Source organism: Pundamilia nyererei, unplaced genomic scaffold, assembly GCF_000239375.1.
Source record: "Pundamilia nyererei isolate P.nyererei 1_Seehausen unplaced genomic scaffold, PunNye1.0 scaffold00003, whole genome shotgun sequence".
In the NCBI taxonomy this organism is placed as follows: Eukaryota; Metazoa; Chordata; class Actinopteri; order Cichliformes; family Cichlidae; genus Pundamilia; species Pundamilia nyererei.
The window spans coordinates 3,431,528-3,447,176 of record NW_005187404.1 but is presented as its reverse complement, the minus strand read 5'-3'; the positions used below and the strand labels follow the sequence as shown (position 1 = coordinate 3,447,176).

Here is a 15,649-nt window from a genome sequence, read left to right as displayed (position 1 = left end):
GACAGTCACTCATGTTGGGGCAGGTGGGTGCTGCTGCCGGCACTCGCTCCGACCGTCTGTCCTTGATGCCAGGCCAGCTACCCTCAAGGACCGCCAGTTCCTATCAGCTGAGGAGCCCAAAAGGCACAAAGCAACCTTCATCCACATTGTCCCTACACCAAACTTCACCTGAGGTTGGTTGAACCATGAACAGGAAACTGTGGTATACTATTACTGGTGGATAGTATATTGTATAGTTATTGAATAGTCATCCAAAATAAGTAGAAAATGTTTAAAATGTAACTTTATGTTTGCTTTTTATCTCAACCTGAAGAAAAAGATGAAAGCCAGCTGCTTCCCTCGTCCACTCACCCCGAAAAACAGGAGCGTGAGCAGTGGTCCTTCGAGCTCTACTCTTCGTGCTGCCCTCAGCCCAGTGAGTGAAATTTTAGCTCACACAAAATTGTGACAAAACTTTGTTTTTGAGCGCTTTGCTAAGTTTCACTTGCATTACTCTCAGGCTGAGCGGAGGCAGTCAATGATGTTTACCATCGAAAACACCCCTAAAAGCAATAACTACCTGAAGAAACATCTGAACAAGCTGCGCAGCTCTGCACGTAAATCCCCAGGCGACAGCTTGAAGAAGGCGCCTCCTCAGACAAGCGCACGCAAACACCAGGAAAAAATGCCATCAGGGAGTTCACGTGGTGGTGTGAGACAAGCCGGGAGAATTGGAAACTTTAAATCACCTCAAGTGGTAACGAAAGGATCGAGGAAATCTCCCCAAGCTGCCAGCAGATCTGCAAAGTCTCCTGGATTGACAGCCAGCGCTCGCAAGGTAAACATCTGACACTGCAGTGGTTTATGAAAGGACAACAGCACAGGGTGTGGTTTTTATTTCTGACATGTGCAACAACATTTTATTGTATTCAGATGTTATTAAATCTTGTTTTGTAGCCGTGTTGCTGAAATGCATTTTCCTGAGTTTTGGTTTAATCTTTGTCTTTTTCTTTTCTTTCAAACTTACAGATGATGCGAAGGATGAAAGTCTGATGACTGGTCAAGCCCCCCACATCCGTTCACCCACAAATAGTTCATCGGGACTTTGTTTTTAACAGTTCATCATTCTTTTTCCATGTTTGTTTTGCTTCTTAATCTTTGTATTATATGTACATGTTTCTCAGTTAATCGATTTTAAATGGTATTTCAGGAAATGGATTTTTTTTTTTTTTTTACCTGCAATTGTATTTTGATTTTTTGTAAATAAATTTCTCAATGATTTGGGAGTTCAGGCTCTTCATTTCACTGGTGGTGCCATAAATGGCCAGAACAGAAGCCTAAATTGTTTTGTTTTTTTACTGATTATGGGATTTTACTGAGCCATGTAATGAAAGTAACTTTTCTTTCTACAGATCATATTTTACATGTGAGGGCCGTGATGCCAACAACAGGTTTAGTTTGTTAACCCCAAACACAGGAAGCGTTTCTGTTCCAGAAACAGAGCTAACTTTAACAGTTACTCCGGCAAATAAATCAAATATCACATGTAAATTTAAATGTGGGTTTAAAATCAAAACTATGCTCTCTGTTGACTGTTTGCCTAACTGCAACACAAGTGTACAAACTCAGTAAAAACCAAGCAGAGTATTACTAAAGGAGGGAAGCATTTGTACATAAAAAAGAAACGTTAAGTGCAGATCCATATATGTCTCAACTGATGTTTTAACAAAACCTTTTTAGTACAAATAGCACACAGATTACTGCTGCTGGATCCTAAGAGTCACAGCAACAACAGACTATAATGTCTGCTGAGGTCTCAGCAACAAGAACTAAACAGCCCTGACTCATGTCTGCACTTTAAGACAAAAACACAGTCTGCAGGTTAGAAATGAATCACAAATCAAACAATTTGGCCCAAGTTCAGACCAAGAAGACACCTTTTGGTATACGACTGTTCATGTTGCACAGCAGCGATCAGAGCTCTGTTGTAAAGGAACCACTTGTGATATTGTAAAAGGCACCGTTTGTATATGATGTACTGACTTTATTAAACAGATCAGAGGACAAATCATGGCTTGGCAAACAGTTTTTCATCAAAGATGCTGTGGACAGCACCCTGCAGCACGTCTGTCCTCTGAATTATACTTGCTCTGACTCTGGAGGAGCTGATCAGCACTAACTCATCAGGAAGCTGTATGGATATCCATGGTACTTGGCTCTGAAGATCGACAGCAACCAACTGAAGAACAGCATAACTAGACCGATACCTGCAACACACATAACTTTTTTTTTTCTGGAGACATAAATGGTGTTTATTGTGTTTTTTTTTTGTTTTGTTTTTTTATAAGGGACAGACATGACTGGGGGATAGGACAGGGAGAAAGAATGAAAGAAAGAGAGGGAGAGAAAGAAAACCAAAGGGGAGAAGAGACGGTGAGAAGGGGGGGAAGAAAGAAAAAAACAAACAAACAAACAAACAAAACACCTGGGTCACCTGTATGGAGAAAAAAAAACAGAAGAGAAAGCAAACAACAAAGAGCAACATAATTAAAAAAAGCACCATCACAATAAACTAGCTAGCAGTAGATATCAGTAGATACTAAATAATAAACGATATTGTGCAGCACGCAAGATAGACAGCGCACAATGTGCTCTGAGGCAGCAGCCAAGAAAGCTGTAGTCCGCGTCTGTGAATACCCATGTGTACACCTGTGTGCATACCTGTGTGGATCAGCATGCTTGCATTCCAAAGGTTTCTCCATGTTACGATCTGCTAGGGAGTGTGGGGGAGCCACAGCCCCGTCCTCCAGGGTATGAAGCAGGTATGGAGGAGATCAAAACTCCAGACATCCAGAGGCCCCCAGAACACAAGAGACCAAGGAAGACCAACAGAGGGGCAGCCGCGCCACTGTCCCAGTAAGAGCTGAGGAGAGTCCCAGATGAGGGCTCACTCAGCAGCCGCGGAGCAGAAGCCAGGGGGAGTTGCAGTGACGCACCCGTGAGCTCCGCCGGCAGCCAGCTGCGCCTGAGTGACCGAGCCCCAGGCCGAGAGGCCGGGGGCACCCCACCTCCGAAGTGGCCCGAGCGAGCCCCAGGCTCCAGGCCCCGATAAGCGGCCGCCAAGGAGTGAGCCGGTGTGTACCTGGACGCCCATCCCCAGACACAAAGAACCACCAACGCACCGACACCTGAGGGAGTCCGCCACTGGCAGGGGAAGTGGTGGTGGGTGGAGATAGGCCTCCAAACCTTGGAGGGCCTGAGATGTCCCCAGAGAGGTGGCGTCTGATACCCAACCTGACATATAGACACAGACATACAGGCACACACAGACACAAACATCCATTCCCACCCTCATGCTCTCATATGCACTTACTCCACACTCAACCAACGTGGAGACAGACATAAAGAGACGCTGTACACACGATCACACTCCCCAAGCGTACTCTACGAACCGGGTCTAGGTACCCTTGCCCCTGGAGGGGGGAACTGCACCCAGACCCAGGTGGTGTTACCCTTTTCCCTGCGGTGGGGCGAGGCAGACCGCCCCGACTCCGCAGCAGCAGGGAGGCCCCACACTCCAGACCGCAGTCGGACGGCCAACTCCTCCTAGCCCCCCCGCTCCAGCAGGCCGCAGAGAATGGGGGTGAGAGAAGCCTAAATTGTTGAGGCATGTCAGTGTTATTGACTTATTGCATTACTTATATGCACCCAATGCTTATATAATAATAATAATAATAATAATAATAATAATAATAATAATAATAATAATAATAATAATAATAAAACTGCTTAATTCACCAAAGATTGTAAGGTTTCTTACATAAAAAGTTATTATTTATGTTTTGAGATTAGCGTCCAGTGACTGCATTCTCTCTTTGATCCTGGAGTAAATGTTGGGAATTAAGATGACTTACTTTAGTACTATTACTGTTTTTAAATGTCATTGAGATCTAATATATTAAAATTTCCTACAGACATTTTATTACTGTTGTTTGTCATGAAATCCAGTATTAGATGTCCAGTAATGGACATATCTTCATAGGCTGCAAATACTAAAACAGTGCACACTGAATAGTCAAAACAGTTCAGGTACTTAATTTCCATCAGTGTCACTGGCTGATTGAGTGACACCAGAAACACTTCATTGTAAATGAGCTGCAGAAAGATGGCGCTGATGTCCCTGTAAACTTCATCATGGGACCCTTTTTTTTTCTTTTAAAAGCTGCCTCTAGCAGAATGTTGAACGTTGATGTCAATATATCACATATTATATGACAGTCTAAATCCAATAAATAGATTTTAAAGTGTTTACATGTGCAACTTATGTCTTTTTTTTTTTGTCTTATAAGAGTTTTCATTACATTTACTTCTGTAGATGGAAACACCACTGACAGAAAGGGTGCACAAAAATGATTTTAACATAAATATAAATACATTGCATAATCATTGTTAAATTTAGCATTTCAGTTAAAGAGGATAATTAAAGACAAGTCTTACAAAGATGGGGAGGTAATGCAAATGTTAATACTTGCATTTCCATCTTCCTCCAGTGATATCTTGATCCAAAAGACGGTGTATTCTATTGACACTACATAAGAAACATTTAGAGTAGTTAGGACTACTTGGCACTCTGTAACTCTATTTTGGTGTTTTCTGAGCTTACTGGATGATCATGCATGAGCATGAGGTACACCTTGGCCCAGTGAGCTGGTATATCACAGCTCCACCTTTCCTGTAGACTCCCTTCATCTCTCTTTCTGATTGTAACACCAACACTAAAACTCATCTGCTGTAGCAGATATCTTGGATTTTTTGTTGTTGTCTTTGTTACACATTGCACACTCTGCGTGCATATACTCATTCGTGCATATACTACTGTACTACTAACGTACTGACAAACATTGGTTTTCTTCATGTCATTATGTTTTTGTGAATGAATTTTATTGTCTAAGTTACCATCTTCTCTTGTGTTAGAGTCTGTGACAAATGCACTGTAGACTAGACGAAGGATGGAATAAGTTAACTTCTATAACTGCAATGGTTGATCAGTCATTGTTTGCTGATAGTGTGTGTTTTTGTGCAGATTTGTTTTGGGATAAGAGCACAATCCAGCTCTTTGGGAGACTGATGAGCAGTAGGCAGGATTTTATAAGCCGAGCCTGACTGATACAATTTTTTTGTGACTTTTAAAAAAATCAACACCGGCCAATACTTTTTTCCTTCAAACACACAAAATATAGACAGGTTTCCATAATTTTTGTGTGTAGTTATTTATCATCATTAATATGACAGTGCTGTTAAAAATGTATTTGTTTTTACTGTCACAACAAGTCATGGATTACTAGTTTGTGCTCTGCTCAACTCTCCTTGGTTCAGCTGGATGTTGTTGGTGGAGATACAGATCCCTGTTGCCCTCTGGTGGACAAACATCAAAACAAAATTAACACTCATGTTTGAAGGATGCCTGTCCAGCTCTTCTTTATAAAATGCTTACAATTTCATTTATCAGCCACTGCAAATGCAGGTACCGATATATTAGCAGATCATCGGTTGGGCTCTAGTTCTGAGGTAACTGAAGCAGCTGTAGTGAAGAACAGAATGTGATTTGTTCTGCTGCATGTTTGCTCAGTAAGCTCTCTTCTGCAGGGGATTTTCCTGGTTTTGAGCTAAGGCTTGTACTTGGTTTGTAGAAAATTGCTGTTAGGTGTGAGAGGCAATTCCCTTTTGACTTCATTGTGTAATGTTAAAAGTGGTTTGAAGGGTTGCCTTGGAGACACATTCAAGGATGCAACAGTTTTTTGCCATTTATATTTTACCAGTTTTGTGGTTTTAAATGCATAAGTACCCAACTTAAGTAGCACCTGAAAACTAAGCGTGAGGGTCAGTTAGATTAGGGTCAGGCAGAGGAACAGGGCTGTGCTGTGGGGAGTTGTTGTATGGGTTATTGAGCTCTGGCTGTTTTGGGCCTGTTTTGTTTTTTGTCATTTTGGGGTTAGTGCTTTTGTTTCCTGGTTATGGCTGCTATTGTTGCATCTGCATCTAGTGAAATTAGGTTAACCTTTGAGCAGTAGAAGGAACTACTGTTGTTGTGGTTGGAAATAAAATTCAACTTGAGATGAGAACGTTAAGTAAGAGCAACACAGATGCTGATGGTCACGTCTCTGTTTCTCCTGGGCCTTTACTTTCTTCTGATTAAGGAGAAATCTTCATCCCAGTTTTGTCATCAGAATCCTTATATGTGAAGCATGAAGCAAAAATTAAAGATTGGTTCAGGTGGCTGCACCCACTAAAGTGCTGAGGATGTCCGTTGATCAATCATGGCTCTGTAAGAGTTGCAGCTATATTTAGAAGTATTTTTGACCTCACTTAATTTTAGAACCTCTCATATGTGTCAGGTGTCCGCAAAACCAAACTGGAACATTAAATCATAAGTTACAGAAAGTGCTGAGACCATTTCACAAACTAAGTTCTGCCGTGTTGGGTTGCAAAAACCTTTTTCACACCAAGGCAGATCTGTGAAACTGAGAGCAAGTGTGATCACCCATTCGATCTGTGCTGTTGGTACAAACTATGTGAAATGTATCACCTGCTGGTTTTGTGATCTGGCTTTACTTAATAACATTGTGTTGGGTCATGTAAGGACGCTGCCACTGAATATCCATTACCCCCCAACTAAGAAAGTGCTTACGTGCTTCCTGGGTTTGGAAGAGAAATTCTCTCATGGGCTTTGTAAAAATGTTTTGTCTATGGTTTCTCTAACAGAAATAAAGAAGGTGTGATCAGCTGCCATTCGGTTTTTTCGGCATTCCCCTCATCTTTTAAGCAGCAGCTAGCTTCATCACATCAACTGTTTTGCGTTGCTCAGATTGTGATGTGTTGGCTTTTGTTTTTGCCATCAAGTCACGTGGATGATGCTTTGCCAAGACCAACTTGCTCATGAATTCATACGCATGGTTTTCTACAATGCTTTTCTTGCTCTTTTGTTTTTGCTCCTGCTCCTCTATCTGCTGGCATATGAGTGTGGTACACAGCCTTAATACTGCATATGGCTGCAAACTGAAGTATGTATATGGGAATAATAATTTACATTTGAAATCAAATGCTTTAGGTTACTGTTGTTTTGATTTGGTGCCATAAGAATAAAATTGAATTGAGCTTGTATATTAACCAGGTGTCAACTATATTAATTCATTTTTCAACTTAGATGAGTTGTGGCTGTAGGTGTTGTTGTTCAGCTGTGTTATGCTGTATATTATAGCTCTGTTACCTATGGAAATAAGAGTGGGATTTATTTAGTACTAAAGCATGTCATGTTAATGGCATGCTATTTGACATATGATGTTCTAAAGTGTCTTTGCACTGAGCCTGTAAGCTTAACAGGCTGACATCATGGAAAAATGTGGTCCTGGTGACAAAAACTAGCACAAACCTAGTTTTCAGTTTGTGATTGTAATAGCACCGTAACCAGATAAGAGACCTACATCAAACTTCACAAGTGTGCTGTTAAAATTAAAACAGAGGGCATGTCCGGTCACTTGGATGAGAGACATAGAGTAGTAGTGTTTCCACTGCTGCGTAATGCTACGTCCTGATGAACAGAATCAGTTTTTGGGAAGATTTAGAGGATCAGGCATTTGGTTGGCACTCAGCAGTAACATTTGTGTGATTGTGTGTGTGTTTGCAAAGAACACTATGATCTGCCACTCTTTTATTTAGTTAGCAATAGTTTTCACAATGATGCAGCAATCCTTGGTGACATAATGAAAAATTGGGATTCAGATCAATGCAATCTCATTGTTACTATGACAGAAGGTACAAGCGCTGACAGTGAAAGCACCGTAGAACTGCTTTAACATGCAGTGATAAAAGTCAAACCAAATTTAGTACATACAGGTTCTTTTATTAAGTTTAAGTAACACACATCTCTGAATGTGTGTACATTTAGATTGCAAATATATTATATGTGAAGATCCATAAATGATGAACTTTAGTAAAAGAGCATACAAACATCAACAGTTCAGAAACAAGAACAGTACAGGGAGTGAAGTAAGTGGAGTGATACTACAAACAAATACAATAAGACACGAATCACTTCAAAGAAATAAAATAAACAAATCAGTAATCCTCACTGTGGAAGGAGTTTAAATCTCTGTCCTTCATTCTCTACAGCCGGTTGAGCTGGTCTGAGCTTGTGTTGTAAATCGGGTTATTGTATTCACAATCTAAAAAGGAAGAAACAGCAGTTCAGTGTACAGTATTATTTGATTAGTAACATGCCCACAGATGAAGTCAACACTCACTGTCTTTGTTTTTCTTCCTCTCGCGGCCAACTGGAAAAGAAATGTGAGTTAATAAAGGAATCAGTGTTTTGTGTTTATTGTCAGACATTCTCCTCATTTATCATCAACTCAAACTACCTCTCTTTTGATTCACCGCCTGCTTTGATGTGGCGTGTTGCTTGCGGAGATCGCGTTGGTTAACTGTGAAATAAAACGGATGAATCAAAATCGGACAGAACTGAACTCATAATAATGAAATAATTTAAATGTAAATATAATTAAAGATTACCGTAATAATGCCGGCTGAGACTTGCTTGCCGTAACCTGCTGAAAAGCTCTAATGGGGTAAGAGAAGACAGTTACTTCACACTGTTATTTAGAAGTCACCAGTAATGCAGTAAGTAAAGTGACTTTTTCCAAGCACCTAAATGAAATCTCTGTCTGGTTCTCTGACTTTCCACCCTTTCAAAGTGAAACTGATCCACGTTTGGATAAATCCCACCGCTGCTGTGACCGGGCTGTTGAGGCTGAATGCTGTCCAGATACTGCACAGCTCCACGTGAGTCATAGTGATTTCTGGGGGGTTCTGCACTTGCTGGGCGCAGGTTATCATTTTCTGTTGTTCAAAAAAAGATTTGTTTAAACGTACTCATCATTATTTCTCAGGTGGGAGACAGTTACTTGATTGTATTTTAGCAAGTAAGGAGGGAAGAAAAGATGAGTAAACTCACCGTAGACGAGATTATTACCGTAGGCTCCTGCTGCCTGTTGTACACGCACATGTACACCCACTGGTACATTGATTGTTGGCATAGGTGGAGCACTGGGATCTGCAGTGGCACATTTGTCAGAGCAAATTAAGGGTCTATTCAGAGATTTTTGGGAAGACAACTATTCCATGTCTTGGCAAATTTTTACAATTTTTGTCTGCTAAATATGAAGCCAGCAGGTAGTTACTGCAGGTTAGCATGTTAAACACTGAGCTGCATGTAGGAAACAACAAACCGGCCTGCGTCTGTTACCTTTTTCCAGTGAAACAGCAATGATATTTTAGTATATATATTATATATACATATCTTTGTAATCCCAGTTTAAATTCCCTTTTAGTTTTTTAGTGTTCGTAAAATATGGTAACAAGTGAAAAAAATTACAAACAAAGGATGTAACACAGATATGAATATATGGCATAGACTCTGTACCTGCAATGGTGGGAATCTCGGCACTGTCCTGTGTTTTGTTTTTACTGCAAACTGAAACAGAAGCAAACTGTATTACTAAACCACCCAGTTTCAGCTTTGTGTCTGACATGTCAGGTTCTCACCTATGCATTTCCAGTAGATGTAGAAGCTGACAACAACCATCAGAAGGAGTGCAGCCACACCAATACAGATGTAAATGACTGGCCACATGTCGGCGGTACTTGCACCTGCATGAAAAGTTGTGGTTTTACAAAATATGTGTCACAGGAAACAGTCGCTTAATCATTTGTCCCTTCTCGTGTAATGGGTCTTGAGGTTTGTGACCCTGGAAAGGAAGAAACTCTACAGGCTGCTGTTTAGTATTGAATATTTAACATAGCTTAAAATAAAACTCCACTTACGACTTTCCATGACTTGAACACACTGCCGTTGACAGCGGTAACACCCTAGGTCAGATTTTTCAAGCTCATCAATTCTGATGGAGTAGTTCCCGTTTGTTTGCTGGTTTGGAAAGACTTTGACTCGGCCATTTCTGGGGTCCAGGAACTTAACATGCCCTTCAGATGAAAACTGGACCATCTGTGCCTGCCCTGTGGTTGCGTGGCTCCATGTCACCCAATTGGAGCTGTTTGGTCGAAGGTTACATGGTAGGAGCACAGACGAGCCAAGTGAAACGGTCTTACTGATCTTCTCACAGAAGTAAACTGAATCCTCACAAGATTTTTCATCTTCAAGGAAAAAAATGAAATATAATCAAGTTTAGTTATTTCATATTCAAATGACCAAAAAGTCATCACAATAAATACAACTATATTATACAACCCTTACACATTGATTAAAACTGGCCTGTGGTACTACGTTAGTGTAAAAATTTATGATCTATAGTAAAAATGTTAAAATGATTTAAGCAATTTTAAATGTTTCAACAGAGTAACCATATCTTATGCCAATGTACAGTTACACCAAAAGTAGTTAAAAACTGAAGCGGCAAAGGATCTGTTGATACAAAAACCACAAAGCGTGAAACAAAGTAACATCAAATCAATTATCATCATAATTTTGTGTGCTTGCTGTCTTCTCTGAAAGACCGATATTTGAAAAAAGCTTATATAGGGAATGAGAACAGACATTTTTTAATAGGTCTTACCACAGCAAAATAAAAATTTCAGTTAAAAGCGAACAATGTTTACGATGACGATAAGATTAGCTGAAGAGAGCTGACGACAAAAAAAAAATCTAAAAGCTTATAAATATTAAAGAAGATAATATTATATTATAAATATTGTAGAATATTATAGAAGATATGTTATACTTGTACAACAATAAACAAACACATAAAAATAATATAGTGCATGAAGGGGAGGTTTTTCTTATCTGATGGGTCATATGTTATATATTGGATAAAGATACTAGAAATGAAAAAAACCGAGTATCAAAATAGGGTAGAAAGGTGATGTAAGTGACTTTGAATGTGACATTGTTGTTGGTGTCAGAGGAGCTGTTCTGAGTATTTCAGAACAAAATGCTGATATATTGTGATTTTCCCACACAACCATTTCCTGTGGGCCACACCCCACTGTGGGACACTTTGTCAGCTAAGAATGGGAAACTGAGGCCAAAAGTCACACAGGGTCACCAAAATTGGCCGAAAGCAATTTGGAAAAAACGTTTCATAAATCTTGATATCAGCCACAACATTTGGGTGCTAGGGTCAGAATATGGCATAAATGCCTACCTGAGTATTGTTGCTGACCATGTCCAGAGTGTGCCTTTATGACCACTATGTACCATCATTTGATGGCTACTTCCAACAGAATCACTGTAGTCAAGTAGTCACCGGATCTTATTCTAGAGCATTTTTGGGATATGGTCGAACAGGAGATTCACATCATGGATGTGATGAATCTGCAGCAACTGTGTGATGCTATCATATCAATACGGATTGAAATATCTGGGAAACTCTTACAGCAACGAGTTGAATCTGTGACACAAAATCATTACAGCGGCTCTGAAGGCAAATCCCGGATTCAACGCAATATAAAAATAATATATCTAAAGAGGTGACCGGTGAGTGAATATGCATTTCTCTGGATTAGACACCAAAACGTGAAAGTATACAGTATTGATTTGAAAAGGGAGACATTAGGTGAGAAAATATTCTATCAAAAGGTAGCTCTCACACCATGGATCATGATCCTGCTGAGAGAATAATTATTCCGTCTTTTAAGCAGTTTATCCCTCTTTTTATTTATCTGATTATTTTTCAATTTCCCTCTGCCTACTTCAGAGCTCACACCTCCATCAATTAGTACAGATTCATTTAGATCACTGTCACCAAAAACGAGGCATAGATGGTTCCCCTCTGTGCTCTTTTGTGCAGGCTGGCTGGAGTTCATCATACAAAGATTTTAATCACTGCACGCCTGTAGGCTGAATTCACACCTTCACTCTTCCTAAATAAAGCGCATATAACACGCTTTGAGTGCTCCAGGAGAGTAGCAAAGTGCTACATAAGAATGAGTCCATTTACCATTTAAATCACTTGATTATTATATTTAATTAGAAACATCTTATTCTTACTTACTCTCATTGTGTACATTCATGTCACACAAGTTTAGACTTTTTTGAAAGTATACTGACTGTGAAGACCAGATTAAGATGAAGATAAAAACCAAATGAAGACCACAAAAAAGTGCATGAAGACTGACAGTGCTTCACTTTTTCACTGAACTTGTGTGATCTGTATATGGCATTCAACTAACCTTTCTCGCATCATTTACAGTTTATGTTTCCTTAATATTGACAAAATTTATTTTATTAGAAAATATATTCAGTGATATGCCTTTTTCTATCAATATGAGTAAAATCGGAATGTTACAAAATCACTGTCTAAATACATTAAATTTTTCATTAACTTTTCATTAGCCGACTTCTATCTATCTATAGATATATATATTTTTTAAAACTTACCATTTGAAGACACACACGTGAGGCACAAGGTAAAAAGGAGCGGCCACCTGGCAGCGTGCATCTTCCTCAGCATCTCGTACAATGTGAGCAGCACGATGCTATATTAATCTATTCATTATCACAGAAAGAAACCACAAGACCACGAGTTTCAGTTGTTTAAAGCAATGGTTTGCCATATTTACCTTTATATGGGAGTTATATGTTTAGCACAAAAATCAGTGATCTTAACTGAATGCTAGTAATGCTACATTTTTAACTGAAATGTGTAGATAATTACATTTCAAAGAGTGATATTGTATTTCTGACTGAAAGCAGAAAGCATCTGCTGCGACATTCTGCTTTAGACCACTTCCTGTGGAAGCTTGCTGATATTTCCTGGGCAAGAGGCCCCCTTATGAAAGCCACGCATGAATACATAAAGTGATCATTAGCTACTGTAATCAAAAGACAAGTAGTACATTTTACCCACATCAGTCACAATGGCTGTGTTGCTAGGCTAACTGCTGAAGTTTATTGTGGGTGTTGTAGCAAGTTGTTTAATAAAAATCAAAAGGCTTCAATACTTCAATACTATCCAGATTTCACCCATTTATTGAGACTAAATGTTAGTTTTCATCAAAAAAATATATTTCAAGAGTAAACTGAGCATCAAAATGTAAGTCTTAATGTGACAGTGTAATAACGTGACAGTATAATAGTTTGTTTGTTTACACTGTATCAAATGTGGTGATACTTTGTGTGGTTTTGTTACCTTGCAACTTGCAAATATATTAAAGGTCACATACTTCCACCACTCAAAACCATACCTCTGCAGTACTCAGTGATAGCGCATGGTTACTGTTGGGAAATTCTTTATACGGGTCAAGGTGTCACATCCTTTATTTAAGTTGATTGTACAAGTACCCCATAAAAACCTCTACAGTGCATGCTTGTAGGATATGTTTACTGCTGTTTTTAAGACTCCGTGTTTCAGTTAATTTTGAGTATGTTCTATTTTTCTGTCAGCATGTGGTATCAACGATCAATCTCAGTGTTTACTATGATTATATCACTGTTCTTTGCATGTTTTGCTGTTCCTGGCAGCTGTGTTATTATGTTTGCACTGAAATAAATAGTTGATGTGCAAAAGAGCAAAGCTTATGGTTATGGTAGTATGAAAGTATCTTCCTTGGAAAGTTGGCTTACTGTCACGTTTAGAGTCTTTGATACCTCAGTGGTCCATGTGATTGCATTGATATTACATTTTTTAATATTGGAGCAAAATGATTTGTTATTTAGGTAACACCTTCATTAATAAAAACAGGGATTGAATACTGAAAGACTTTAATAACTATATGTTGAGATCTGTGTGATTGCAGGGTCTTTACCATACATCATTTAACGTTCCTTGAGGTGACTGTTACTTAAAAACTATTACAATTAAAAAGGGAATTATGAAAACAACAAAAAAGTCAATGTGTGCTTTGTATGAAAAACACATGAGTGAAAAAATTGGACAAAGTCCATCAGTTTAAAAACAGAAATGAGTAATGTAAAAATATTAAAACAAGCAAAGATTTTAATGAGACATTTGATTACAGCTTCTTTCCTGATTGTGCTTCCTTGCTGCTTCATCTTCAGTTTTTGTGTTTGGTTAGTCTTTTATCTTTTATCTGAGACAGTGCTGAGCAGCATCTCAGAGATACAGTTCAATTAAATTCAAATGAATTTTATTTATATAGCGCCAAATCACAACAACAGTCGTCTCAAGGTGCTTTATATTGTAAGGAGGACCGTACAATAATAGTAATATTTAATATAATATAGTGTGCAGTGTGGTGTGGTTTTGCCTCCTGCTGGCTGTTTACTGTAAAAGCTCAAATTCAAGCTTTTCATAAACAAGGTTCCTCTATGAATGCTGACATCTCTGAAGGGCTGCATGATGGAGAGCTCATTATGACTACAAAATGGAAAAATGGCGAAAATACAGTGGACATACAAACAAGCTGCAAATGAGTAGCAGTAATTAAAAAACATATGATATGTCAATTAAACAGGTGATGTGTAGGATAACCATGTTAAACTGTGCTATAGACTCTAACAGCTGCAATGACCTGTGGTAGCGCTCTTTCCTACACTGTGGGTGTAAAAGTCTCCTGCTGAACGAGCTGCTCAGTGCTCGTGCAGTCTTATAGAAGGGGTGGGAGGTGTTGTGCATGATGGATGTTAGCTTAGACAACATCCTGTCCTCCCAAACCTGCTTGATGTCTTGACCTGCTGCCCGTCTTGACCAGTTTTTTAAGTTTCCCCCTGTCCCTCTCTGCCATTCCACCACTCTAGCAGATCACAGCATTAGAGATAGCAGATGCCACCACAGTGTCGTAGAACATCCTTAAGATGTAGTGATGGTGATATTTCTGTTAGTATTCCTTTGGTGTTCTCTATTACAAAATGTAGAGATGTTACACAGGTTCTGTCATAGTCATGGGAAAGGTGCTACTGACTATCTAGGAGCTCAGTGACAGGGGGACCCTTATATTAGTGTTTTTTGTTTTTGTTTTTTGTTTTTGTTTTTTAACTCCCAGAGCAGTTGAGGTCTGTATGGCTTGAAATAATTGGGCTGAGTGACTAAACTTTGATTCCAAAAAAACCTGAAAAAGTGGAGATTCTCTGATTCCACTTGCAACTCTTACAAATTATACCAAATTGTTTAGTTCAACCCACCTCAGACTCACCTTTACACCACAACTAATTTATTAGGGGACTGCTAATGTACACTGAGTCCAATCTTTCCCCAGGAAAGTAAAATTGGGGTATCAAATAGAAAAGAAAGAGAAAGCAAACTGAAGGATGTTGACCGTTAGCAGATGACTTCCTTTAGTTTGCTTTCTCTTCCTCTCTTTTAAGTTTTTTCAAAAATAAAATCGTTATTGTACGTTGGACCAGTGTTACTCAACTCATGTCTTTTGAGGCCCAGAAGGCAGTCTGTGGAAGTCAGTGCATTTCAGGCTGATGAAATGGCTTTCAAAAACCCCCCCCCACAATAAACAACAACAACAACAACAAAAAAGCAACAACAATGAAGGTCTAGGAATGCCATAAGCAGAAGCAACTAGCATTTCTGCCCCAGTGGGTGGAATATAACTAGGTTGGATTTGATGATTTGAGGAGAGAAGTAACAAGTTTGGCCACTTTCAACACTTCCTCTGCTTCCTTTAACCTTCCTGTTGTGCATGACAACTG

General features: G+C 39.2%; 2 protein-coding genes across 2 annotated transcripts in view; one reads left to right on the top strand and one right to left on the bottom strand.

The window, feature by feature from the left end:
• LOC102204038 (nuclear mitotic apparatus protein 1-like) overlaps window positions 1-1,214 on the top strand; it is a 13,673-nt gene extending 12,459 nt beyond the window's left edge. The window contains exons 22-25 of the mRNA XM_013910397.1: window positions 6-173; window positions 314-415; window positions 500-817; window positions 1,009-1,214. Coding sequence (XP_013765851.1) covers window positions 6-173; window positions 314-415; window positions 500-817; window positions 1,009-1,032 — 612 coding nt within the window. The 3' untranslated portion in view covers window positions 1,033-1,214. The remainder of the gene's footprint in view (window positions 1-5; window positions 174-313; window positions 416-499; window positions 818-1,008) is intronic.
• A 6,471-nt stretch (window positions 1,215-7,685) lies between these two features.
• LOC102212273 (uncharacterized) lies at window positions 7,686-12,493 on the bottom strand. The gene is made up of 10 exons (XM_005720688.1): window positions 12,428-12,493; window positions 9,859-10,185; window positions 9,580-9,684; window positions 9,458-9,508; window positions 8,990-9,088; window positions 8,683-8,874; window positions 8,548-8,595; window positions 8,397-8,459; window positions 8,280-8,309; window positions 7,686-8,201 (listed from the first exon to the last, which is right to left on the bottom strand). The coding sequence occupies exons 1-10, from the start codon at window positions 12,486-12,488 to the stop codon at window positions 8,143-8,145; spliced, it is 1,035 nt and encodes a 344-aa protein (XP_005720745.1). The 5' UTR covers window positions 12,489-12,493; the 3' UTR covers window positions 7,686-8,142.
• Window positions 12,494-15,649: the final 3,156 nt, after the last annotated feature.